This window comes from Tyto alba, unplaced genomic scaffold (genome assembly GCF_018691265.1).
Source record: "Tyto alba isolate M040663 unplaced genomic scaffold, T.alba_DEE_v4.0 Super-Scaffold_1000006, whole genome shotgun sequence".
NCBI lineage: Eukaryota > Metazoa > Chordata > Aves > Strigiformes > Tytonidae > Tyto > Tyto alba.
In genome coordinates this window covers 29998903-30024257 of record NW_024881272.1, presented here as the reverse complement: position 1 = coordinate 30024257, position 25355 = coordinate 29998903, and the positions used below count along the sequence as shown (strand labels likewise).

Sequence of the window (25355 nt, the reverse complement as noted above, 5' to 3'; positions counted from 1 at the left end):
TGCTTCCTACTGGGTCTCTGTCTTCTCTTGCCGATTGAAGCTGGAGTGAAGGTAAGGGGCTTTTTGATGGGGGAGAAACACCCAGCCCACAATAGCCGGTTTGACAGGTTAAGCTGGTGCTTCTGGTACCGAGCTTTATTTTTTTCACCTGTGTTCCAGTAACACAACACAAATTGTATATTGTAGTACTGGAAGGCTGCTCATCACCCCCAAAGACGTGAGACCCAGCTTTGGTGGCTTCTGGTACTTCTCAGCCATTCTCTGCTGCTGTGCCTCTCTCTTTGAGCATCTGTGCTTTACCTTCTTTCTGGGGCTTCAGTGTTTATCAAGTGAAGCCCAGTGATCCTAGAAACGGCAGCAAAAAGCACAAGGGCACATTCCCCAGAGCTGGAAGGTGATTTATTTCCGTAACTGGAAGCTCTTGCCCTACACCACTGTTTTAAAAACAACCTTCTGTTCCTGCATGGGACAAGACTCAGCCCCTGGTCTCTGCGCCAGCCCTGGGAGAGGGTGTCTGTGCTGTCTGTGCTGACCTCTGAGGCTCCAGGGGCACCTCCTGCCCGAGGCCAGGAGCAGAGCCCACCCCGGGGGCCGGGGGCTGGCTCGTTAACGAAGCAGAGCTCATTTGGGGGAGCAGCATCCTTGCAGGGTGGGTATCAGCTTCCCCCTTCCTGACTGATTCCCCGGGGAGGGGGGGGGGTGTGTACGTGAAGCCAGACGATGGATTGTATCTACTGAGCAGGGGGCTATGAATTTTATTTTAAAAAGACATTTATAAAATATTTATTTATAAAATTCCAAATAAATATTTAAGGTACAAATGTAAAAACCACGATACTATGAAAGCTCTTTTCTTTCTTCTTTTTTTTTAAAAAAAAAAAAAAAGGACTCGCAGCCTGTGCTATGTGTCTTAGGAAGACCTGAAAGGGAAACTGTTAAAGCAATGCCTAACACCAGCAGATAATTAACTTTGACTCAACAACAGACAAACCAGTAACAAAGCAGTAGCTGACTGTAGCAATGCAGATTAAAATCTAATTGAACAAGCAAACTCTTTACAGCCCTTAAGCTTAACTAAAAAGTACAGGAGCAGGCAATTATAAAACTGCCCCAAAAATAGCTAAACTATGATTTTTCCAGACACTAAGCAGCATTAGCTGACACCTAATGAGCAATGAATGAAGAAAGGAAGGAGCACAGTAATTTTTTTTTTTTTTTTTTTTTTAAAAGGTGGTGTTTTTGCCCACATTGGGTGACAACATGAACAACCAGCCCCGAGACGGCTGGGACAGCCAGGGTGTTTACAGAGAGACGCGGTGTGCAGCGGGGAAAGGAGGCCGGGAGGGCTCCCGCGACGGGGCAGAGCTCGCCAGGCTCTTCGCAGAGCAGCGAGAGGGTGACGAGGTTGTACCCCACCGTCACGAGTGGGGAGCAGCAGCACCCACCCGGCGGAGCGTGGACCGGGCCGAGTCCTGCCACCGCTCCGGCTCAGCCCGTCCCTACTGCCGGCTCCGGCAGCAAATGGCGATGGCCACGGCCACGCCGCTGCCCGGGACACGGGCTGCCACGCAGGTATCGCCCACGGCGTAGGCTCCCATGGTGCCAGGGCTCTGGGAATGGGCGTTACAGCCCGTCAGCGCCCAACCGTCATCGCAGGACACCGTCACCTAGCAGGGGAGAAGGGGTCACCCCCCCCACCACGGGTCAGCGAAAGGGGCAGGGGTCTCCCTGTCCCTGGGGCGCGGAGCGATGCGGCCGCTGGAGCCCACCCAGGGCGGGTGTCCCCTTACCGGCGACCAACTGGGGACACCGGTAGCGTCGGGGCGGCCGCAGGGAGATGCCAACCAGACCCCCCCCCCCCAACCCCATCAGGGTGGCAGAGGGATGAGGAGAGCGTGGCAGGCGCTGTCCCTACCTTCTCGGCGGAGCCCAGGGCCGCCCGCTCCTCCAGCCGGCACTCGAGGCCAGCGGCCGGGCAGCACAAGGCGTGGGCCAGCACCTCCGGCCCGCCGGCACAGCGGCCGGGCCCCCTCCCCGGCCCCGCCACGGCTCTGCCGCCATCCCCCAGCGCCGCGCCGGGGGAGTGGAAGCTGCACCCTGCCGAGGGGAGAGGGGCCGTGGGCGCGGGGAAGGCCACCGCGGCACCCCAGCGCACACGCAAGTGCGGAGGCGGGGGGGGGGGGGGGGGTCCCCGCTGAGCCCTGAGCCTCCCCCGCCTCCACACGCGCAGCACATGCCCCCTTTTCCCCGTCACCCCGGCGCTCACACCCCCCCTTTTCCCCTCAGAGTTTTTCGGGAAGAAACGCCCTTGGCCATCCTGGTGATGGCTCAAGGCCCTGCATCCCGCCATGTCGGGTGTTACCGGTCAGCACGTGGTCCCGGGGGGAGCAGCCGGCCCCCTCGGCCGCCAAGGAGCTGGCGTTGATCCGGCATTCGGCCCTGGGCCACGTGCAGCACCTGGCGATGGCGTGGACACCCCGGCCCCGGAAAGCGTTGTGGGCCACGCACTGCTTCTGCCCGTCCTTGTCCTGCAGCCGGGGCGGCACGGCGTCACCAGGGGGGCCCGGGGACACCCCCTCCGAGGCCACCCCCGGGGGCAGTACTTCTGCCTCGGCACGCTCTGCTCACCTCCATGTGCTCCCCCAGCCGCCTGCCGCTGCGGGAGAAGCTGGAGCAGCTGAGCATCTCCTCGGTGCCGGCGCAGCGAGCCACGGCCGTGGCGCGCCGGGTGAGCCCCGAGCGCGCCGACCACACCGAGCGGCAGTGCAGCTGCTCAGCTGCAAACGGGGCAGATGGTGTCAGCGGACACCCACGGCAGCACCCAGAGCCCATGGCACGGACCGGGCTGCCAGCGAGGGCTGGCAGGTCTCCCCCCTCCATGCCCTCTGCGTGCAAACAGCCGCGCTTGGGCGCAGCCATCCCCGGCACGGCTCGGGGAGCAGCACACCCTGCTGACGCGCCGTGCTTTCACCCACGCGCCTCTTTCCCCATTAAGGGCAAAGCTCTGCCAGGCACCCAGCAGGCAGCAAAGATCTTTACCTGTGCCCAGGCGGGCGGGCAGCCCGGCCACGCTGTTGGGCGTCTGGAGCCGCTGCTCCTCGGGGAACCACGCCATGTCCATGACATTCTTGGTGGCGAAGTGCAGGAGGCGCTGCCGGAGCTCGCCGAGGCTCAGCTGGGGCTCGGCGCTGAGCAGCATGGCAGCGATGCCTGCCGAGAGCCCGGGGGGGGGCCAGGGTGAGAACCGGGGGCTGCGCCCAGCGCTCCCCTGAGCGGCGCAACTCCCGAGGGGAATCACTGCAGCCCATCATCCACGCGCAGGGGATGCGGGAGCTCTGCGCAGGCTGCAACACCCAAGCGAGCCAGACGTGCCAAAACCGTGGCACCACGGCATGCAAAAACGTCCCCGGCGCAGGCAGCCCGGGCACCCCGTGCCTTGCAGGGACGCGTGGCCAGCACCAGCAAGCGGAGGGCCAGCCCTGCCTGCCACCCCGGCACCCAGCTCGCCTGCCACGTGCGCGGCCGCCTGCGACGTCCCGCTCTGCACCGTGAAGCACGTGCTGCAGTCGCTGGAGGCGCCGATGATGTCGTCCCCCGGGGCGAACAGGTCCACGCAGCGGCCGAAGTTGGTGCCCAGGGTGCCGAGGGAGGCGGGTTGGTCCTGGCTGTTGGTGGCACCGACCGTGATGACCTGCCAGGGTGGTGACAGGGGTGGGGGGAGACACGAGTGAGACGGGATGCTCGCCCCCCGGCCCGCTCTGCTGACTTAGCGCTGGAGCGGATGAGCCCGGGGAAGGTGACAGCGTCTCCCCACACATCCCCACACCTCGGGGAGCCCCGCCAGCCCGTACCTCTGGCTCGGATGCTGGTGAGTACAGGCAGGCATCGTCCTTGTAGTTACCGGCAGCCGCAACCATCACCACCCCCATCCGCGCCATCCGCCGACACCCGGCGTTCAGCACACGGCTGTAGGCGCCGGCGAAGGGCAGCAGCACCAGCGGCGCGTGGGGCTGAGCCTCCAGCGCCGCCTCGATAAATTCCAGGCCTGGAGGGTGGATGAGATGAGGGACGGGACACTTCTCGCACAAAGGGAGACGAGGCGGGGGGGGGGGGGGGGGCTCCTCTCCGGGGCGTGGGGTGACTCACCCATGAGGGTCCCACTGACGGTGCCCTTCCCCTGGCAGTTCAGCACGCGGAGGCTGCGGACGCTGGCGCCCGTGGCCACGCCGGCGTCGCGCCCGCTCAGCACCCCGGCCGTGTGGGTCCCGTGGCTGTCGCACTTGCTGGCCTGGCGCGGGCACCACGGTTCGACGCGTCCAAGCAGGTTTGCGACCCCCCCCACCCCACCCCGTCCCACCCCTCGCGCTTCGCACCAGCTAAAGCCCATGGCAGGATAAAGCCTTCAAAATATTTCCGGCTGGGGAGCAGATTTAAAAAAAAAAAAAAAAAAATCATCCTGTTCAGAAGGAGAAAAGCTGGCAGAAAGGACAGGGGATGCAGGCAGCCTTCCCCAGGGCTGTGCTAGTGCTGGCCCCCCCGATGCAGGCAGGGATAAAGCCGTACAAAGCAGCACTAGCACCCACCACAGGGCGCAGGCAGATGTCCCAGCCCTGGGTGTGAGGTGGACCTTGATTCTCTCTTGTACCAACACCTTGACACACACCCACATCCCACCCCCCTCCCAGAAAGGAACCCGGCCCTGCTCCTTTCTGTTTTCCCCAGAAAGGAGCCCGGCCCTGCTCCACCACAGCTCCAAATAGACCACGTTGAGGGTTCCAACATCCCCCAGGACCACAGCTCCTGCTGCTGCATGTCCTGCCCAGCATTTTGACACGAGCCAAGCGTCCCTCTTGCCCTGGGAAGCCCCAGGAGCCTGGCCGGGGTTTGGTGGGTGCAGGGGGATGCTCTTGCCAGGCTGCAGCACACAGCACCTCGGGGCTCACCTGCCTGTGGAAGCGGGTGCCGTCCTCTTCGGGGATGCTCTCGAAGTCGGTCACAAGCACCCTGCCCTCGATCTCCCGGTGGGTGCTCTGCACGCTGGTGTCCAGCAGGTAAATCTCCACCAGGTCACCTTTATCTACCAGGGACACGGCCGGGGGGGAAGGCAACCAGAGCCTCGGTCAGCCCCGGCCACCTGCGATGCTCCCAAAACGCAGCTCCAGACCCACAGCACCGCAGGGTGGGGGGATAAACCCGTCCCCTCGAGATCAGGAGAGGGGACTGGGTCACTGACCCACCCCCAAACTCCCGCCGTATCCCCCCCCCTCCCCGTGTCCCAGTACTTACTGGGAGGGTTGTAGGCACCCGAGCTGGGCTGCGGTGGCATGATCCTGCCCAGGTTCCAGGGGATGCTCTGGGCAAAGACGTAGGCATCCTCCTCGACGTACTCCACACGCGGCAGCTTCAGCGCCTGCGGGGGAGCACACCCAGCACCCGGCGCGGTGGCAAAGCTCCCATGTGTGTCCCCAACCCCGGGGCTGGGGTTGTCACCCCACCCGCAACCCCCGCCGCTCGCTCCCCCCCCCCCCCCCGTACCATGTCCAGGACGTCGCTGCTCATCTTCACCAGGAAGGCGGGCAGGAGGTGGAAGACGTGCAGCAGCTCGGTCAGGTACCCCCGCCGAGCCGCCCGGGCCTGCAGCCGCCGCGCCGTGCCTCGCACCTCGGCCTCGCCGCCGCCCGCCCGCAGCACCACCACGTAGCGCCCGGGCAGCCGCCACGACGCCTGCGGGGACACACCAAGCCCCGCGCTTGGGTTTTGGGGGGGACACCCCCCCACCCCACACACACACGCACACACTTGGCCACCCCGGCTGCCCCCACCACCCCCACGCTCCTCACCTTGGCGGCGCGATGGAAGGCGGCGGGTCCCGAGGGGGTGACCCCGATGGTGGGTGCCTCCTCCTCGGCAGCCCCCAGGGCCAGCACCAGCTCCTCCGCCAGCTCCGCCGCCCCCCGCCCCAGCGCCAGCGCCAGCACCAGCACCAGCACCCGCGGGGCCATGCCCGCCCGCAGCCCCGACGGGGAGCACCGAGGTGCTGGGAGCCGCCGAGCTCCCTCGGCACGGAGGAACCGCTGCGCACCCGCGGAGGAGCCGAGGAACCGGAGCGCACCCGCGGTTGCGGCTTTGCCCGGCGCGGCGGGGCGGGGATCACGCCACCGCCGCCGGCCCCATCGGCCCACCCGGGTGGGTTAACCATTAACGGAGCCGCGGCCGGGAAAGGGGCGCGGGTGGGGGGCCGCGGGTCGGCAGCCGCGCGGGGAAGCGGCGCGTCGTGGGGCGGGGGGGAGGGCGGCGAGCAGAGCCCACCGGGGACATCCCCCCCCCGAGTCCCCGTGCATCGCTGGGAGCTCCGGCGAGCAAAACGCAGACGCTTACAGACTATTTCCAGAAAGGGCTGAAAGCTTTTATGTGCCTCTGACTGGCTTGCTTCAGAGATAAATTTCCATGAAAGCCTCTAATCCCGTTTAGGCATTTTCTACAGAGTCGTCACACATCACAAATATGATTTTTCCGGGGTACGGGTGGTGCTTCCCCGTGGCTCTCACGGCTGCTTTCCACCACTTCCCTCCCGCAGTGCCAGGCCCCCACTGCCCCTACATCCCCAGTGACTTTTGGTAAACCCCTTCCCTGCTCCCTGCTTTTGGGGGAAATGGGGATTTATTTTTGCAGGCTATTTATAAGCTCCTCCGAGCTTATATGGTTTATATGAATGTACATGTTTTATATGGATGCGTATGTTTTATAACGATGTGTATGGTTTATATGGGTGTCTGTTTTACATGGATTTATACATTTTATTTTCTAATGAGACCTCGAGTGGGTGCCTGCACTCTGGTTTGGGTAACTGGGGGGGACACCAGACCCCACTTGCCACCCAGTCTCTGCCACGGCGAGCTGACGTCGCCAGGGTCCGGCACCCACCAGGCTCCTTGCAGGGACAAGTCCCACTCCTGATTTTCAGCTCAGTTTAATCAGGAACTGCTAAATCCTCCTGCACCACGGAGCTGATGCTTCGGGGCACCTCCAGGGCAGCTGAGCACCCGGGGCACCCCGTTTCGAGGGGGACAGTCTCCCTCTCCCTGCAGAATCACTTGCTTCCTTTTTGCACAGGGAACATGGACAGAGAGAGCCCCCAGAGGAGGGGGTGACAAAGGCTCCCCCAGCCCCACCTGCCGAGCAACCCCGGGGAGGCCTTGCCATGAACACCCACCCCCAACACCTGCGCAGGGAATATGAGAGATGCCCAGCCCTGGAGCTCTCTGGAAGAAGTGGTTATCTGCAGAAATTTTTTTTTTTTTTTTTTTTTCATGAAAAAATATTCAGAAATAGCCAAAAACTTACGCTTTGTAGAGAAAAGATCTGATTCCCCTCCTGGCACGCAGGGGAGCTTCTAGCAGCCATTCCTCTGGCTGTGTCTGTGTAAGGGGCAGGGGGAAGAAGGAGGGGGGTGTCCTGTTTAGTGGGGGAGGAAGGAGAGAGCAGAAAAGGCGACAGAGAAGACCCCAATACCAAGGGAGAAAGGGCCCCTAAAATCCCCTGTTGCCCTCCAACCCCGGGGCGGTGCTGGCAGCGGGCAGGGTGATGGTAAGCCGGGAACCCCCCCACCCCATCCCTCTGTGGCTGCAGCCGCGGCAGGTCTCAGGGTAAAAAAAAAAAAAAGACGTATCTAGCCTTAATTTGGCTCAGCCTGATTCAAGCAATTTAGACGCTGTCAGTTAATTTTAATTAAAGTTGAATGAGGGGGCCGCGACCTGCACCAGCCGGGAATCGAACCCGGGTCGCAAGAATGGGAATCTTGCATGATACCACTACACCACTGGTGCGCTGTGGGTGGGTGGCCCCGCGCGCCGTCAAGGCCACGCGGCGTGACACCCACCCACGCCACACACACACACATGCAGCAGCGCCACCCCGATCCCCCCCCCACACACACACACACCCCCCACGATCGGCTTCCCATGGCGCGGACGGCCCCAGCCACATCCCACGGACTCAGGGTTCCTGCGGGTGAGGTGACACGCGTGGGGCAGCAGCCAGGCGCTGCGCCGCCCCCGCCCCCCCTAAACACACCCACCCCACCCGAGAGGCCGAGCGGGCGTCCGGGGCCTTGGGCTTCGCGGAGCTCTTAATTTCATGCAGGAATGTCCCCGTTTCTCACAATGTTTAACTTCCGCCGGCGTGGGGGAGCTCCGGCAGCCTCAGTGCCCGCGGTGCGCCCACCCGTGGGCACGGCACGGATGCTCCGCTGAGGGGTGTGGGGCCCCAAATCCACCTGCACAAAGGGCTCCTGGGGCAGGGTGGGGAGAGCCTCCAGTCCCCACCTCAGCCCTCTTCTCCCTCCCTGCCCAAAGAAAAAGCTTTTGAAAATTAAATTTCTTCCCCCAAAAGTGGCCGTGTGTCCCGGGACGTGAGGTGGGGCCAAAGCTTTTGGGCAACAACGAGACTCCCACGCTCAACAGGAGCCCGTGACGCAGAGCGACGTCCTGCCCCGGGCACCCTCCGGAGCTGGGTGAGACGTGGGCCCGTCCCAACGGCGTCCCCACGGCCGCCACGCTCCCCCCACGCCACGGGAGGACAGGCAGGAGTCGAGCAAGTGTAAACAGGAGGCAAATGCTTCCTCTTGGCCAGCCGCTCGCAATCCTGCCGGCGATATTTAGCAAACACCAGCGTCGGGCCTTCCCCACCCTCCCCGAGAGCACCCTTGGCCATAAACACCCCGAGCGCGTGGGGTGACGCGGAGGCGAGCGGGGGGCGCAGGGATGCCTGGCGGGGTGTCCCGGGGGCACAGAGCCCCCCCCCCCCCCCGGCAGAGCCATTTCTGGATTGCACCTGCAAAACATCCCCCGTGGGCAGCGAGGGAACGCGGGGAGCATCGATTGTTTCCAGGGCTCCCACGCACCATCCCCACCTCGGGTGCTGGACAGCTTCCCCCCCCCACACACACACACACAAACACACTTTTGGGTTTGTCAAGCCCCGTAAATTTGGCGAAGAGCCGCTCTGCCAGCAGATACGTGCTGGCAAAGCCCGCGGGGCACGCACAGCGTCCAGCCCTGCTGTCCCAAAACAGAGCGAGGGACTCTCTGCATCCCCGCGCGGCCGGATCCCGCTGGTGCTTTGATCCGAAGGCGGCCGCCCCGGGGGGGCCTTCAGCCTCAGCCGGGTCCTCCTCCCTCTGCCCCCGCCAGCACTGAAAGCTGGTCCATGTGCAGGAGATGGGGGACAGCACGCTCTTGTCCCCCCCCCCCCCGTCACCCCACTCCCAACCTGGAGAATGTGGAGACTGCTGCCCGCGTCTCAGGATCTCATTTTAATTCCGGGGGGGGTGATAAGTGCAGAAAAGGCACTGCGGACTTCTCTGCCTCGTAAAGCCTACCTGGGGTGAAAACATCTTCACCTACCTAAACCCTCACCCTGTTTCAAGCAGCAAAGCTAATCTTTTCCCTTCCTAAGCATTTTATTTAGCCCGGATCCTGCCCAGCCCAGCATTTGCACTTATCTGCGCTCACCCAAAGGGCTCCGGTGACGGGGGCGTTGTCCCCTCGCTGCGGAAATTCGGGAGGTGGCAGTGCTCCCCTCAGGTTTTGGGGGTTGGCAGCCTCCCATGCGGCTGGGTGAGCGCGAGGGGCGCAGCCCCATCCCCTTTCTTTCAGGCCGCAACGTTTGCGTCCCCCTCCACGAGATGAGTCCGTGCCAAGCGGCCATTCTCTCCCGGGAAATCAGTTTTCAGGCTCAAAAAGGCGGTCGCTCTCCTCGAGCAGGGCGTCCGGCCCCTCTTGGAGCCCGTAATAGAGGTCATCCTCCTCCCCAGCGCTTTTGGGGGGGGAATCGGGGCGCTGTGCCCCCGCCGGGGAGCTGGTCGGGGTGCAGCCGGCGCGGGCGGCGGATGGCGGGGGGTGTCGGCCCCGTGGCACGGGGCTGCCGGGCACGGAGCCCTCCAGCGATGGCGTGTCCATGTCCTCCAGGAGGGATGCCAGCGGAGCGACCCCCGGGGCCGGCCGGGGGGGGCTGCGGGAACAGGGAGGGCTGAGGGGCAGCGGGCAGGGCTGGGGTTACACCAAACACAGCCGGGGAGGAGCTGGGGTTTCCCCCAGAACTGGTGGCTGCTGGACCCAGTGCTGGGCTCGGCGTTGCTCAGCCAGTGTCCCAGCATCACCAGTCCCTTTTTTGGGGAGGCTTGGGAGGGCCCTGTCTCCCCTATCTGAGCCCCCGGTGCCTGCCTTTATGGGGACAACCCATCTGCCAGGTTCCTTCTCCTGCCCATGGGACAAAGTAGCAGCGGCCCTCGTAGGCTGTGCCTGCGTCCCGGGGAGAAAGCAGAGCACCCCATCCCAGCTGGAGCTGCATTTTGGCAGAGAGGGAGCTTGAGTCCGACGCCCTGAGGCTGCACGGTGACCCCCCCATCGCTTGCAAAGCACTTTTGGGACTTATTGAGCCCAACACAGGGGCATCATATATGGCATCTGGTTTGAGGGACATGTACTGCGCGTCTCATTTCTATCAAAGTCTGAGCAGGAACTCGGGATTTATTCTGGTGAGGGACATTGTTTATATTTATAAAATGAAATAAAAGCAAAATGCAAATTAAAACCAAAGGCAATCCAGATTTCCTCCTGGTAAATAATTTGGTACTGAGATTCCCCCATGGGCTGAGATACCATCCGAGCTCCGGTGGGGCTGGGGCTCCAGAGGGTCAGTCCTGTGCGAGTAGCAAAGACCCCTCTGCCTTGTCTCCTTCCCCCCACACCAGGGGTCTGACACACCCCCCCGGTTTCACCCCACGTCCCATGGGTACCACCCCACCCCCGTGGGCATCACATACCAGCTGCCGGGCGCCGTTTCCAGCCGAGGCGCCGGGTCTTGGGGGGGTTCTCCAGCACTCCCCAGCTCTCGGTGGACCTCTGCTTTCGCCTGCATGGCCGGCTGGGAGTAGCTGCGGGGTCTGGGCTGGGTCATGGGTGGGAGTGGGTCCGAGCCCACCGCCTGCCTCTGGATCTGCTCGGAGGACAGCAGGCTTTTCTTGTAGGTGCCGGTGGCCTCTTGGTTGAGGCAGGGTGCAATTATGCTGTGGGAGAAGGAGGATTGGGGTGCTGAGCAGGATCTGGATCCCCATGGAGTCGGGAGATGCTCGGGGACATACACTCAGGACCCCATCAGGTGCTTTAGAGGCCACATCACTGCCCACTCCAGAAGCAGAACCATCAGGGCTGTGCAGGGGGATGCCCACAGGAACGCAGCTGGATGCTTTGCACCCTCCAGCATCACTCCAACTCCAGCCCTGGGGCAGCTCAACCAGCCCCTGCCTCCCCCACCCCGGCTCCTGCTTGTCATTTTTTGTGTAGTTGTCCCCGGTGCCAGCGTCCTCGGACACTGCCCTCGTCCCCGGGGGCACGCAGATAACCGTGTGTACAGATGAAAGCACCCATGAAAAGGAAAACGGCCACTGGGGCTGGGTGCTGGGACCTACCGGGTGTCCCTCTCCGGCAGCACGGTGCGTTTGTGGTCCAGGAACTGCTCGATCTGGAGGTCCACGGGGATGAACGTTATCTGGGGGGAAAAGAAACGGAGCCCAGGGGGATGTGCTGAGCATTGTGGGGACCTTGGCCCTCGTCAGTGGTAAAACGGCCGGGGTGTTCCCTGAGATGGGGTTTTGCTCATTTCATGGTGCATTTGGATATCTTGTTTGGCAATGGTTTTTTTTTTTTTTGGGGGGGGGGGGGGGAAATCAATAAGGGATTGAATGAATCCAACATGCTCCACTCTCAGTGCCTTGTCCCCAGTGGGGTCATGCGTGTCCCTGAGCCCAGGGGGGTTTCAGGGCTCGTGAAGGAGGTTGATGGCCAGGGAAAACACCAAGGGGTCCCTGTTCTTGAGCCTCGAGAGTGGTGACAAACCCTCACCTCCCTCCTCACCAGCGTGGCTTGGGGGGAGCTGGGGTCAGCTTCACCCCAGTTCCAGGAGACTCAGCTGGTCCCAGGGGTCCCTGCTGGTTCCAGATCCTGGGCTCCCATGCACGACCCCACATTTTGGGGCGCAGCTGAGCTGTTGATGGGCCACCCTGCTCCACTGAGACAGCCGCCGTCTCCTTGGCAAAAAGCTTTTTCTGCCAGCTCTGTTTCCCGGGGCAGGGACGCGTGGCCACCCTGCCATGCCGGCGGTGCCCTCTGCCAAGGAGACCGGCCGGTGAGGGCTGCGCTCAGGGGGGGGGGAAGGCCCCTCCGGACCTCCATGGCCACAACAGCCCCTTCTTTGAAGTTCTGGGAGCCTGCTGAGCCCACGGCCCCCGCGGGTGCAGGGAAAAGGGTGGCTGGGGGCAGGGGGTTTGCGTGGAAGAGGTGAACACAAGCTGATTTTCTTGGACTCATTCACCGGTGCCTGCTTGGAAGCAAAGCAGCAGGCTCGGGGCAGGTGCAGGGGTACAGGGGGGCGAGAGAGCGGGGCCCCATCCTGCAGGCATCAGCGGGGAGCTGTAGCAGGGTGTGAGCCTCCCAAACCGACACTTCCCACTCCAGATCACCCGGCTGGCTTCCCCCAGGGATCTGTCGCTACCCCACCCCGCAGAAGGGGAAACCGAGGCACAGCCTGAGGCTACACATCCACAGCAGCTGAAGCCCCCCAAACCCAGCTGAGCCCTCGAGCCCCCCACGGCGCACGGCAGCGGGATGAACCCTACCTTCGGGTAGCACTGGCACATGCTCCAGGTGATGCCCACGGCTACGAGCAGGACGCCCAGAGCACAGAAAGTGATGTAGATCTGAGGCTTTTCCACGCTCATGATGAACATCCCCGTCATCACCAGGAAGAAGCCCAGCATGATGAACCCGTAACGAAAAGTCTTCTCCTCGGCCATGGATGCCGGGTGGGAGAGGGAGGGGAGGAGAGATGCCGGGAAGCCCGTTTACCTGCGGCGGCTGCCCGCTGAGCACACCTCCAGGGTAAGGCAAGCAGTGGCTTCTTTCTCCGGAGGCTGCCAGGGGCTGAGGAGCAGCTGCACGTTGAGCCTGGTCCTGCCCAGGGCTGAGCCAGCCAGTTTTTAACGGGTTTGTAATGAATGCAAACACCGACCCGCCGTTCACACTCCAGTGAAGCCGCCCAGCACGTGTCCGGGTAACCTTCCCTGCAGGCACACGCGGCCAGACCCCACGCCTGGGGAAGGGATGGAGACGGAGAGGGGAGCACAGTGGCGGAGACGGGGACCCAGAGAGTGGCTGGTCCCGATGGGATTTTCCCAGCCCTGGGGGATGGAGCTGGATTTGGCTGTAAATCGGAGCTGGCAGAGCCCCAAAATAAGGGAGACGCCAGGGCGCAGCGTGATTTCAAAGGCTGCAGGGCTGCAGCAGGGATGGAGGGAGTGATCCAAGGTCTTTTTGGAGGCTGGTAGGTTGGGAATAGCCCCTGCCTTGCTACAGCTGGGTGCTGGGGAACCACTGGTGGGACTGCCTCGGTGGGGCAACAACTGGGCAGCAAAAGGTGGGGGCTAAAGCTGGGGAAGGATGGAGCCGGGCTGGTCCACCCAGGGGGAGTGAGGACAGAGCATCTGTGTTTGCTTAAGATGGAGCTGGAGTGTTAAAAGGTGTCCCCCCACCCCCACATATCCAACAGCCAGATAGTAGGGGTGGCTTTATTTAGCCTTCATTTTGTTCCCTTGCTTGCCTGCCCATGTGGGAGCACGTACACCTGGCTTATGAAAAATAATCTATTATATTATAAACAATATGCTCTATTTGGCTGCAGCCCTGCAGGTCCGCAGGGGGACCAGGGCACCCCTTTATTTTGGTGGGATGAAGCAACTGGCAGCAGCCCCCTGATGCACTTGGCCTTTCCTCTGGGCGAGGCTGCAGCCCCATCTGCGGCGGGCAGGGACGGGGCTGTGCCACTCAGGATGGCTTTTTATAGGATGCTAACTGAAATGCCAAGTGCACTTGGATGCCCTGAACGCACGCGGGGAGCCACTGAACATCTCTAAACCAAATGAAGTGAGGCGTGGGGAGTCAGTACGTGGGGTAAGCAAGGTGGAAGGGATGGAGATATGACTGGAAGGGGCATTGAAAAGGCAGAGGAGCAAACAGCGTGGCACAGAGCTGGTTTTACTCCAGCCAGATTCCTCATTCTTTGCTGCAGTTTTTATTATACAGCTCTTGCTTTGAGTGGGCAGCCCCTGGCCTGATGTGAGCTCCCCAGGGTGGGTCAGAGCAGGGAATGCAAAGCATCTGCAACCAGCAGTGGTTTTATTAAAAATACGAAGGCTTTCAAACATGCCAGTGACCCCCAACGTTCCGAACACATCGCCCATAGGACCCGCAATCCTGACAGCCCTGGACTGAACATTCAAAAGCCAGACAGACCCTTTCCCCTCCTCGCCCGCCCTCGCCTCACCCCAGCAAAGGAAGGGGCTCGGTTTAAAGCTGAGGCAGCCACCCACAGAGTCCCGGCCCCGTGCTGCCGCCAGCTCAGTCGCCCCGGACGCTGATGTTTTCGTAGCTGGGGGGAGGCGTTGCCTGCGGCTCCCCGGGGTGCTGGGTCTCCAGCCAGGATGGGCTGGGGCGGAACAAGGCGCTGTCGGAGGAGCTGCGCCGGCGGCCACCCTGCCAGCCCTCGTCCTCCTCCAGGTAGTGGTACAGGGGCGGCGTGAGCTCCTCCTTTCTCCCCGGAGGCTGGATGTAGGCTGGGACGCCGTGGGCAGGTCTGCAGGTCAGGGCTTCTTCGTAGGTGGGGATGGCGCTGGCATCCCAGGTGCTGCGAGGGAAGAAGAAGAAACCTAGCAGCGCACCCCATTAACCAGAGCATCCCAGCACCCAGCAACCGGAGCATCCCAGCACCGGTCAACTGGAGCATCCAAGTGCCTCATCAACCAGAGCCATCCCAGTGCCCCATCAACCAGAGCCATCCCAGTGCCCCATCAACCAGAGCCATCCCAGTGCCCCATCAGCTGGCGCATCCCAGCGCCCGTCAACCAGAACATCCCAGTGCCCCATCAACCCATCAGCTGGAGCATCCTTGAGCACGATGGACACGTGTGTGCTGGGGACACACATGGGCAGGTTTTGCATGCCTGGGGTGAAGGGAAAACCACATCAGCTGCTTCCCAGCACCAGGAGGGTGAGGAGCCATGCAGGAGGAAGGGCACCATCCATCAAACCTTGCAGCAAGGCAACGTCACCCCGCTCCCCGCTGAGTTTATTAACCCAAGAAGAGGAAGGGCGGCCTGGCCAGGCAGCCCTGAAGAGCTACAGCCAGCTTTAAGGGCTACAATTGCAGGGGGGAATCACCGCAAAGCAGCAGAGGTGCTGGCTCTGGAGACATCTGCCCCTCCTCATTCTGCATCACACGGCTTCCCATGGGCAGGAGAGCATCCTCATCATCCGCCTAACCCCAAAGTCACACACCTACCCCCCCCGCCCCAAAGCACACCTGGGGCAGCTGAGTAAGCAGTTTGGCACAAGCAGCCGGGCGAGAGCCAGACGTCCCAGTTCAATGCGGTTGAACCCACCCTCGAGCCCGAGGGCTCCCTCCATGCACTGGCCAAGCCCGGTGCCGCTTCCACCAGCGCTTTGCTGAGCAAACAGGGCTTGTGTACAGGGAAAACCTCCACCCAACCTTTGCCCTGAGCATGGCCCTGCTCGGCACCCTACGAAAAGGTGCAGCCCCAAAGACAGGGAGGCCCTGAAAGCAACCCGCCGCCCGCTTGCTTTCGCAGATGGAAACCCGGCCCGGCGTGCTCGGCGGGGCTGCGGGCACCAGAGGGGCACAGCTGGCCCAGAAGGAAAGCTGCGATGCTCCACAGGGATGCCTCCATCCCAAAATTGGCAGCCCCCTTGTTCCAGACCTACCGCCCCGGGCATTTGCCAAACAGCCTCGGCTTGAGAAGGGATGATGCCTTGGAAATGGGGAGAGGGGGATTTCTCCCAGCACAGGATCCTCTCCTGCATGAATGCCAGCATGGCTGGGGCCAGAGGAGCTGCCGCAGCTCCAGCAGTGCCCGGGAGCCGGGAGCTCATGGAAGGGGACATTCCCCGGGGGGGGTACAGCAAAGCCCTCCACAGGAGGATGAACCCCTCCCCAGAATACTCAGACTGGCTCACAGTCTCACTCCCAGATATTCATATGGGCACTGGAACCCCCAGAGAACCAGGAACATGCCTCCCGTTCCAACTGAATTTTTACAGTTTTATGTTCTTAAGAGTTTCTTTTAGTGCTGTTTTTCCCCAGAGCCCGATTTATGCTGGAGCCAAGATCTTTGCTGTGACCCCATAAAACAGCACTGGGAAGGGCCGGCTGGCTCAGCTTCCACAGCAGTCTCTGGAAAAAAAAAAAAACAAAACAAACCTTTTGATCAAAATACTTTTAAATCAAGAAGTGGGAATAAATCTCAGCCTCGCACAGGAAGAGACTGGGGACCCAACAAGCAACAGTGGTGTTCAGGGTGGGGCGAGGGTCTTTCCACACCCAAAATAGGCTTCATAGAGGGACCTTCTGCCTACACTACCACCTCAATGCCAATCCAAGGATTATTTTCCTTCTTTTTTTCTTTTAACTCCATTTTAACGTAGATATTGCTTCCATTTACTTCCATGGCCTCCCTCATCCATACAGATCACTGCAGACCTGTGGCACTGGGGAATGTTTCAACAGCTGGAGGACTGGATGACTCCCCCAATCCCAAATCCAGACCTTCTGCCAGAAAACCAAATGTAGTCTTCTGCTTGGTGGCTCTGCTAAGGAGATGTCTGCCTCGGCCGGTGATGGCAAGGAGTGAGGCTGAGCCGGCCACGGGAGCAGCCAGGATGGGCACAGAGGGTGCAGGCAGGGGGGAGCCAAGTTGTGGGGTGAAGGTTGACACTAATAAGCAAGAGCATCTGCTCAGGGAGGAGGAGGAGAGCACAGAATGGGGTCTGAGCAGCAGCCGGCAGCGCAGCGGCATTACGGCTCATCTGAGCTCACCTGGAAGTAAGCCTGAGAGCAAGCTCAGGTCCACGGCCGTGCCGGGACAGTTAAACCCACCCTCGGCTTCTTCCCACCCAAGCGTGACATGGAGACGTGGCACACACCTGCAGTTCCACTTCTCCGGAGGCTCCGCGGTGAAATACTGCAGGTCCCTGGGGAAATGGTACTGGTAGCGGCGGGAAACCACCCTGGCGTTGGCTTTCACGGACCAGAGGAGGCCGAAGAGGAGGAGGATGCCGCCGATGCCGCAGCAGAAGAAGCTGACAGAGCGGAGCAGGGCGCTGGAGGAGGAGCTGGGAACGGCCTCGGCTTCCCGGGGAGGCAGGAGGCGAGCCCCGCTGCCGGCCGGCGAGCCCACCTCCCCGTCGCTCCACCAGGCAAAGCACAGCGTCCCCGTCACCAGCAGCACGGCCCCCGTGATGGTCATGCCGTAGCGGAAAGAGGCAGCTGCCATCCTTCAGAAGGAGGTTTTAGGGAGGGAGGTGAGTGAGACAAGGCATGAGAGAGCCCACGTCCTGCAAGACAAGAAAGGGACCGGGTTTGAGCGGGACAAGGACGTGGAAGACATGCCAGAGGAGAAATCTACTGGGGGTTGCACACTCTTCAGCTATTTAATATTGACCATCAAATGGAACATTTCCACCGCCTCAGATGGGAAGCCCTTGGGCAGAATAAAGTCAGCCGTTGGTTTGGACCCATAAATATCCCAACAGCCTCATAAAAACATCCTCATTTTCAAGAAACAACACAGCGCTCTCAAGGAGGCAGGATGGAAACCCCAGCCAGGGGAGCTACGGAGGCGGCTCCGGGGACTTGCATAGCTCTTGTCTTTGGATTTTATTCCAGACTTCCTCCCAAGCTCGGAGGAACGCCAGCTGGATTTCTGATCAAAGCAAGGCTTGTGGAAGAGGTTAGGGAGAGGGACATGAATTTAAGATGTCATCGCTTCCGAATTATCAGTACACATGTTTTCTCCTCTGAAACTGGAGGTAAATCAGTCCTGCGGTGACAGTAGGTGTCTGGCGTCACTGCTCGAAAGTCCGCAGCCCAGGGGATTTGGGGCTGTGCTGCCTCTTGCTTTCTCAGGGAAAAGAGCCAAGTACCTTCTCTGAAAGTCACAGAGCTGCTATTTCAGGGAGAAAACAAACCCCTCAGACGCTGGCAACCCGGGGGACCTCACCTAGGGATGGATCCTGAGACACCGATTGAGCAGGGACCCCAATGAGCTCTGCTGTCACTGGTGGAGCACTGCACTCCCCACCACGACCAAGCTCAGGACAAGGACGGGAGCAGGAATCTATCCACATCTCCATTAAAAGTCAGGAATATGCTGGACACAAGCTAAACCCTTGGAGAGGGTATGGCCTACAGCTGAAGTAGGTGTTTCTGCTGTGCTGGTCAGGGGGGTTGAAGCAACAGACCACTGAGATCTACGAGGCTCTTGCTGACCCAGCTAAGATGTCCCATCTGGGGACACTCCAGAAGCACAGAGGGGCTTCAGTTTATTTTGAAGGTGGGGTAAATACCCTGATGCTGGAAGAGGCTGATCAATCTTCATCCACGTGAGCTTTGGCACACAAAATCTTGCTCCCCTGGGTCAGCTCCAGTGCACATCTTCCGGCACAATCGAACCCGCAGGTGCTATTACCACCTTCACCGCCCCTATCAGAGCGGTTTGGGGTTGGTCTCTGGGCTTGGGGATCCCCAGCCACCAACTAACCAAACAGCACCAGCAACCGGGAAGGCACAGAGGTCCCACCACGTCCCCTCTGGCCTTGCTCACTGCCCAGCAAGAAGATGCAGGTTCAGCTCCCACTTCCTGATGGACAAAAAGCTTTGGACCATGTGGGAATTAAGCACCAGGCACCCCCTTATAGATTCAGTCTTGGGTGACTCCTCTGCAAGGGCTTCTCGTGGTGGCAGTGCCAGCAGAGAGATGGCATATTGGGGTCTGTCCAGGACGGAGATGGGGCTCAAGCGCACAGGTTGATGGAGAGCTGGGTGACCCACACTCAGCCCCCTCCTCTGCCTCTGTCACTTTGCTTGTATGTCAGTAAAATGAAGATAATCTGGTGGATTTGGTCTCCATTCCTCCAGGCAGGGCTTTCCTCCTACAGCAGGGAATCAAATTGTGCCCTGAGATCTGGAAGCGCCAAGCCAGAGCTAAGGAGGGAGCAGAAGTCCAGCACAAACTCGGTGTGATCAAGGGCGTGTGGAATTACATTATTTCAAGCCGTTATTTATCAGATGGGCCCACTAAATGGAAAGCCAAATTACTTCTTAGTGAAAGAAACACCATCTGATCTAATCTATGTTTAATGAAGAAATCCGATGAGAAGTGGGATTTAGGAAACCTGCAGGAAGGCTGCAGGGCTGGGAGCCCCGACAACACCCTCTGGCTCTCGTCCCACGGTCACGAGCCCGAATCGCTGCCCGGGGGCTGCAAATCGCTGCCAGGGGCCCCACCAGTAGCCACAGTCACCCACCAGGAAGGAGGTGGTGGTGTTACTGGGCTGAGAGGAGGCAGAGCTTCCCCCCATAACGAGGGGACATGTTTAGATGCTCCCTCCTGAATGACGGGGGCTTGGCTGAGCTGAGACGGAGACGAGACTGTTAGGGCCCAGTTAGAGATGCTGTTAGAGGCTGTTAGGGATCAGCGTCCTCAAGTCACCACCGAACACGAGCAGGACACAGCAGACAAGCTGGGCTCACACCACCTTGCAGCAGTAGCTGCTCAGGAGCGTGCAAGGACCCCACTGACCCATGAATCCAGCTCTTTTTGAGAGCAGAGCATTTTCCTGGAAAATTTTCAGCCAATATTATTTGAAAAGAAAAAAAAAAAAAAACAAAAACCACAAAAAAAACAAACAAGCCACAACCCAAAAACCCTACAGCAAAAACTCTCAATCCAGCAGCATGGAAACGACAGGTCGCTCTGCACTGAAAGCCTGGATTGAAACAGCACCGAGAGTTGAAATGTTCAGCTCCTGCAGACAACACTCTCCTCATTTTGGGGTCAGCCTGGTGAGGTTTGAGAGGTGCTGTGATTCCCCTGGTGAGGTTTGGGAGATGCTGTGAGTTCCCTTCCCCGGGCATGGGGAATTTTGCAGCCCCCGGCGCTGCGCACATCTGGAAGCGCTGGCAGCGAGGGGGAGGCAGATGTGGAGAGAAGGCGGAGAGCCTCTGGGAGGTGACAGATTGACAGCTCGAGAGAATAAACTCTTCTCTCTTGACAAAACCAGCGCAGCGCAGGGAGCAACGCGAAAAGCTCCTCCAGCCTACCCGGCACGTGCCCCCGCAGCGCGTGTGCGGGGGCGGCTCCTCTGCGCTGGGTGACATTGCCATCGCACTGTCCCCTTGCCAAACCCCCTCTCGGGCTGGCACGGCTCTCCTCAGACTCTTTAAAAGACCCACAAGTTTGGTTTTGGTTTTTGTTTTTTGTTTTTTTTTTTTTTCTCAGCCCACCAACCGCTGATAGAAGAAGAAGAGGCCAAAGGAGCAATGCTGGGAAGCGAGGTGTGATGCCGGGGCAGGACCCGAGTCCCTGCTCCCGGGGCACTCAGCATCCCAGTGGCCTCAGGTCTCCCAGTGCTCATTTCCAGCACAGGTTTCCACAGAGGGGCTGCCTCTCTGAAGATGGCAACTGCAGGCTCCCAAGCACCCGTTTGCACCCGCCGAGCCACCCTGACATTTTGTTCTGCCCCATCTCCTTCTTTGACCTACTCTGAAATAGTCTTTCCAGGGAAATAGATTTGCACATTGCATGTACAAACAGATATGACTGTTAATAGTTTACATAGTTCCAGTAAGATGCTGAGAATAGCATCCCCCCATATAAAGTTATGCAGATGGTGATTCATAAGGTCTACTAACCATTACTCAGAAAAAAATACTCTTTTCCAGCGGTACAAGAAACGAAAAGAGTTTTGAACCTCTCCCACCGCCATCAAGCAGAAATCCACCTCCACACCCCATCCCTCCGCGGCGCTTACAGCCTGCCCTTCCACCGTGTGGGCTGGAGACCTTTAACCACCCGCAGACGTGCCAAGAGGAGCGCTGGGGAGAGACACGTCGAAGCACGAGTGTGTCATTGGGGAGAGTCCTTCCTGCCCTTATCTGAATTTGTTGTTGTTGTTGTTGTTTTATTATTATTATTATTATTATTATTATTATTATTATTATTATTATTATTATTATTATTGAGCGTTGTTATTATTATTAGTAGTAGTAGTATCATTATTATTATTATTATTTAGGGCTTTGGTACCCATCCAAACCATCATACTAACGATGCTTTTGCCAGAGCACCAGAGGAGCTCCGGTGCTGTCAGCCTCCCCAAGGCAGGTTCCGATGGAGAAGAGTCAGCGTGGAGCGACACGCGTGGGCCCCCCCAGCCCCCGTGCCCCCCAGCCACGCCAGTCTTTCCCTCAGCCCGACGTCCCCTCTAAAAAAGTAGCTGCCACCCGGCGGCACCCCCGGGGGACCCCCCCCCCCCGCCGCCTCTCCCCTCTGGCAAAGCGACAAGCCGGGGGGAGGGTGGGGAGGGGGAGTCTGTGACCCCTTCACCCCCCTCGCCCCCTCCCCAGCCCCAGACCCGCCGCCACACTCACCCACCGGCGCCAGCCCCGCTCCGGCCGAGCGCGGCTCCCGTGGAAGCGGGGCCCGTGGGGCGGGCCCGTGGGGCGGCCGGGCGGGGCCGGGGGCGGGCGGTGGCGGCGGGGCGGGCGGGGGGAGCCGCTGCCGGGAGCCCATCGGGCCCTTCCCGGCCCGTCGGGGCGGTGGCTTGGGTGTGGGGAGGTTGTGGGATGTTGGTTTGGGTTTTTTTTTTTTGGGGGGGGGGCGTGGGATGTGCTCCCCATCTCCTCGGAAAGCTGCTCCGGGATCGGCCCGTCGGGGGGGCGGGAGGGGGGAACCGCACGGTCCGGCAGTGCTGGGGAGGGGAGGGCGGGAAGGGCCGCGGGTGTGGGGGATCCCCCGGGGGGTGGCACTGCCCCTGCTCCCAAGGGACGGGCGGCACAGAGCCCGGTCACCCCCCCGGGGCGCAGGAGCCAGGGAGCAGAAATATCAGGCACCCGGAGAGAGCTTCGGGCTGCAGAGCCCGTGAGAGGCACCCCGTGGACATCACTACCCCACGGGTGGGACGCCGCTGTCCTAGGGGTGGGACACCCACGCTGCAGCACGGGGGGGATCTCTGCTACGGGCTTGCTTTGTGACCGCCTCGGTTCTCCTCTCTCAAATGCCAGTATTGCCCCTTCTCCCCAGTTGCAGCCGGATCCCTTTGCCCCGCAGCACCCGTGAGGATACCTGGATGTTAAACAAGGCGAGAGTGCTCCGAGCTGAGGCTCAAGATGGTCCCTATGATGGGCACCTTCACGCACTTCCTCATCACAGGGGTCGATTTTTTCTTTTTTACCAGCGCTGTGCTCTTGCTGCGCACTCACAGATTCAGCGTGTGGCTCTTGAGCTACAGCTGAGCATCACTGACAGGCAAAGCCATTTCTATGGATACACCTGCACTGGAGCTGCTGATCCTGTGCTCCTTACAGCTCCTCACCTTGCTGGTTGAAAACCAGCTCAGGGTTTATCTGCACAGGCTGCAGGGACTGATGTAAAGCCCCGTCATATAATTTGTACCTGCTTCGTGTATGCTTGGTCACCACTCAGCCTAGCTGAAAAAAAATGTGTGGGTGTGCAGCCCCGTTTACCTGCAGACACCGAAGAGTTTTAAAAAACAGTAAACTGAGGCACAAAGAGGACTGGTTCACCCGGGTTGGATCTCCATCACAGAGAGGGGAGCACGGGGCAGGGGTGCAGCACCCCAGCGTGGGCTCAATCCCCGGGCTGGGATGCAGCAAGGTCCTCGAACTCCACTGTGCAATCCCTGACAACGAAGCCCAGGTGTCCTCCGAACACGGTGGGCCTCACTCCTTGGCAGGACAGTGCTTGGCCCCAGGGGTCCCAGGGGAGAACATCTGGATTCTTCTGTCGCAGATACAGCAGTGCTGAGCACTCACGTTACCAGGCATGACACTGAGCACTGTGAATCACCAGTTCCCCTATTAAAGGACAATGAGACATCTTCTGCTGCTCATTACCTGCTCGGATAGTATATTTAACAGAAATTTGATTGTCAAATGGCTTCTGAAGCACTTCAAGGAGGCGTCAGTGCACGGCTCTGTGTGCTCCTCCTAGCAGAGGGCTGCAGAGGGTGAGGTGGCTCCGTGACAGCACATTGCTCTGCCCCTTTGGTCCTCCAGCCCCATAACCATCTGCAATCTCCTGTCTTCTCCAGAGAGCCGGCCTACAGGCAGCCACAAACCCATGACAAATATTTCACAAGGTAGAGGCTATAAGTGCTGAGTGGTGCCAGCACCTCTGTCTGTGGAGCAGCACCTTGGCCAAACTGCATTTTCCCTCTCTGAGAACTTGCCTGCTGGTGGACAAGGTGCTGCAACGTATCATGGGGCACTGGCAAAGGGCTCCTCCAGAATAAAGATAGATTATCTGTGCAAAATACGTGAAACATCCCATGCACGGTGAAAACACAGTGGAGAAAACAAGAAGATATAAAAGGCAGTTACAGCCCCTGCAAGAACAGGAACAAAGGAGGAACGGAGAAAGAGAGATTGTTCCAGTAATTGCCTCCCCCAGGTAAGGATGCTGTGCCTGATCAACGCTGCTGGCACAGAAAAGTGCTGCTTTTTGATTCACTGTTCACCACATTTTGCTGCTGCAGCAAGTCACATGTAAAATAGTGTATTTCACTGTATAATCAGGCTAAATAAGTTAGCTTTTTCAATACCTCTGTGTGTGTGTGTGTGTGTGTGTGTGTGCACTTTTTGCCCCATCACGACAAGGTGGTTGCTACCAGAGCGCCATGTGTGTGAATTTGGATGCCCCAGGGCACGAAGCCCAGAGGAGAGCAGCCCAGGCTCCCAGCCAGGGCCCTCACAGCTGGGACAGGAGTGTCAAGTCTCCATCGGTGATTTGGCACCAAGGCCACTCTCCCCGTGCCCAGGTGCCCCCGGCAAGCACCACTTGGCAGCGTGCTGCCACCCATGATGGAGCCACTAAAGAGCCACTGCTGAGGCTTTAGGGGACTTGTGTCTGCGGGCACAAGGTGCTCACATTGTCTAGATCCACAGAGAAACCATTCCCAAGGGGCTGGTCGCAGCAGAGGTGGGTGCAGCCTGACAAGGGGCTGCAGCGCGCAGCCGTGAGGATGCGCAGATGGGAAGGAATTCCTGCGCCCGGCACATGTAAAGCAAGGGAGAAACTTCCTGCTGTTTATCTTTGCCTTCATTTGCATCTTCTTAAAATGCCTAATTAATTGTGTTAGTTGATATACTGGCTCAGGCACTCCTATTTAACCCAGTCCATAAATCTAGGCATTGAAAATATTTGTCCTGCGTCTTCACATGATGCAGTGTTCACCAGGGTCCTTAGGCTTATTTGGGGTTGGCCCTGACACAGATCTCTCTGTGGTGGTTCTGCTATGTGGGCAGCTGGAGGGGCTGGGACACCTCGTGCTTGCTCTCCAGCAGGCAAAGCCCAGCAGTTGGGTGTGAAAGGTGGTCGTCCCCACGTGGGATGTGTGTTTGTTTTGGCCAGGTTCACCAAGAAGTACTCTTTCTGTGCACAGCTATGTTCTTGCCCTCAGATTTTATGGACCCCAGAAGCCCATTTTGTGAATAACATATCTTATTACTTAGTTCCAATGGCTTTTACTGGATTTGAATTATAACAGAAGAGCAAGAGGTAAATAAACTACATTCAGCTTGGTCACTTGCTTAATATCAGTTTCTGAGGTGGTTTCTGCACTAGCTATGTCCATCACCTAGCAAGGTTCTGGACCCAAAATCTCTGAGTGTTTTAAAGCTTAAATGCATGCTAACCTGGCCTGTAACGGAGAAGTATGGATACCTGCATTCACAGAGAGCTTTATGGGTTAGCAATGAGCTCAAATTCCTTCTGCTCTTCATTCGGGACTTGTGTTAGTACAGGAGCACCAGGCTGACCTGGTGCCACCTCCCATTGAGGCTGTTGTGTAGGTAAATAGACATGATAAAGCCGTGGGTTTCCTGTAAGAGAAATTTCTGTGATGCAAATGAGGACAGTAAGAACTTCCTAGGAGGTTTCCACCAAAATCTGCAAAGGATTTGAAATTCACCTAAAAAGGGCTGGGCGGGAGGAAAGAGTTAAATCCCGATGCCTCTGCTCAATCTTCACTCAGGCAAAACTTTCCTTGAGCTCCTGGCGATTTTTGCCCTGGAGAGGCCCCATGTGCTCTGAGCATTTCAGAGCTGAGCATCTTCCTCCAGGAAGAGGCACAACCGTTGTGCTAACACGTGCGTAACCCACCACCCAGCGTGTTTTGCACGCTGCAGATGTTGTGGCTCCCCTGGAG

General features: G+C 59.4%; 3 protein-coding genes and 1 non-coding gene across 5 annotated transcripts; all 4 read right to left on the bottom strand.

Moving 5' to 3' along the window:
* Positions 1 to 870: 870 nt before the first annotated feature.
* Positions 871 to 6181, bottom strand: PCSK9 (proprotein convertase subtilisin/kexin type 9). 2 transcript variants are annotated; one of them, XM_042807578.1, is made up of 12 exons: positions 5841 to 6181; positions 5536 to 5724; positions 5287 to 5410; positions 4944 to 5077; positions 4147 to 4288; positions 3852 to 4045; positions 3508 to 3691; positions 3040 to 3210; positions 2629 to 2777; positions 2363 to 2528; positions 1916 to 2097; positions 871 to 1667 (listed from the first exon to the last, which is right to left on the bottom strand). In XM_042807578.1, exons 1-12 carry the CDS (start codon positions 6000 to 6002, stop codon positions 1500 to 1502), a joined length of 1965 nt encoding a protein of 654 aa, XP_042663512.1. In that variant the 5' UTR covers positions 6003 to 6181; the 3' UTR covers positions 871 to 1499. The 2 variants fall into 2 exon arrangements, with proteins under 2 accessions (XP_042663512.1, XP_042663516.1); XM_042807582.1 differs by lacking the exon at positions 1916 to 2097 and having other exon boundaries at positions 1575 to 1667.
* A 1574-nt stretch (positions 6182 to 7755) lies between these two features.
* TRNAG-CCC lies at positions 7756 to 7826 on the bottom strand. The gene has a single exon. It is a non-coding gene; the product is annotated as a tRNA-Gly (tRNA).
* Positions 7827 to 9449: 1623 nt separating this feature from the next.
* BSND (barttin CLCNK type accessory subunit beta) lies at positions 9450 to 13149 on the bottom strand. The gene is made up of 4 exons (XM_033008877.2): positions 12677 to 13149; positions 11471 to 11550; positions 10826 to 11068; positions 9450 to 10011 (listed from the first exon to the last, which is right to left on the bottom strand). The coding sequence occupies exons 1-4, from the start codon at positions 12851 to 12853 to the stop codon at positions 9723 to 9725; spliced, it is 789 nt and encodes a 262-aa protein (XP_032864768.2). The 5' UTR covers positions 12854 to 13149; the 3' UTR covers positions 9450 to 9722.
* Positions 13150 to 14214: 1065 nt separating this feature from the next.
* Positions 14215 to 21635, bottom strand: TMEM61 (transmembrane protein 61). Its single transcript, XM_042808080.1, has 3 exons — positions 21559 to 21635; positions 17052 to 17462; positions 14215 to 14739 (listed from the first exon to the last, which is right to left on the bottom strand). Exons 2-3 carry the CDS (start codon positions 17399 to 17401, stop codon positions 14454 to 14456), a joined length of 636 nt encoding a protein of 211 aa, XP_042664014.1. The 5' UTR covers positions 17402 to 17462; positions 21559 to 21635; the 3' UTR covers positions 14215 to 14453.
* Positions 21636 to 25355: the final 3720 nt, after the last annotated feature.

What these genes read in the sequence shown, in the direction of transcription:
- BSND (XM_033008877.2), bottom strand. Translation starts at nt 12,853, where the DNA reads ATGGCCGAGGAGAAGACTTTTCGTTACGGGTTCATCATGCTGGGCTTC. An exon ending in TGTGCCAGTGCTACCCGAAG is followed by an intron (nt 11,551 to 12,676) that starts GTAGGGTTCATC and finishes TTTTCCCCCCAG; the next exon opens with ATAACGTTCATCCCCGTGGA. An exon ending in CTGCCGGAGAGGGACACCCG is followed by an intron (nt 11,069 to 11,470) that starts GTAGGTCCCAGC and finishes CTTCTCCCACAG; the next exon opens with CATAATTGCACCCTGCCTCA.
- PCSK9 (XM_042807578.1), bottom strand. Translation starts at nt 6,002, where the DNA reads ATGGCCCCGCGGGTGCTGGTGCTGGTGCTGGCGCTGGCGCTGGGGCGG. An exon ending in GCAGCGACGTCCTGGACATG is followed by an intron (nt 5,411 to 5,535) that starts GTACGGGGGGGG and finishes GCTCCCCCGCAG; the next exon opens with GCGCTGAAGCTGCCGCGTGT. An exon ending in GGCTGGGGGAGCACATGGAG is followed by an intron (nt 2,529 to 2,628) that starts GTGAGCAGAGCG and finishes CCCCGGCTGCAG; the next exon opens with GACAAGGACGGGCAGAAGCA.
- TMEM61 (XM_042808080.1), bottom strand. Translation starts at nt 17,401, where the DNA reads ATGGCAGCTGCCTCTTTCCGCTACGGCATGACCATCACGGGGGCCGTG. An exon ending in CCGGAGAAGTGGAACTGCAG is followed by an intron (nt 14,740 to 17,051) that starts GTGTGTGCCACG and finishes CTTCCCTCGCAG; the next exon opens with CACCTGGGATGCCAGCGCCA.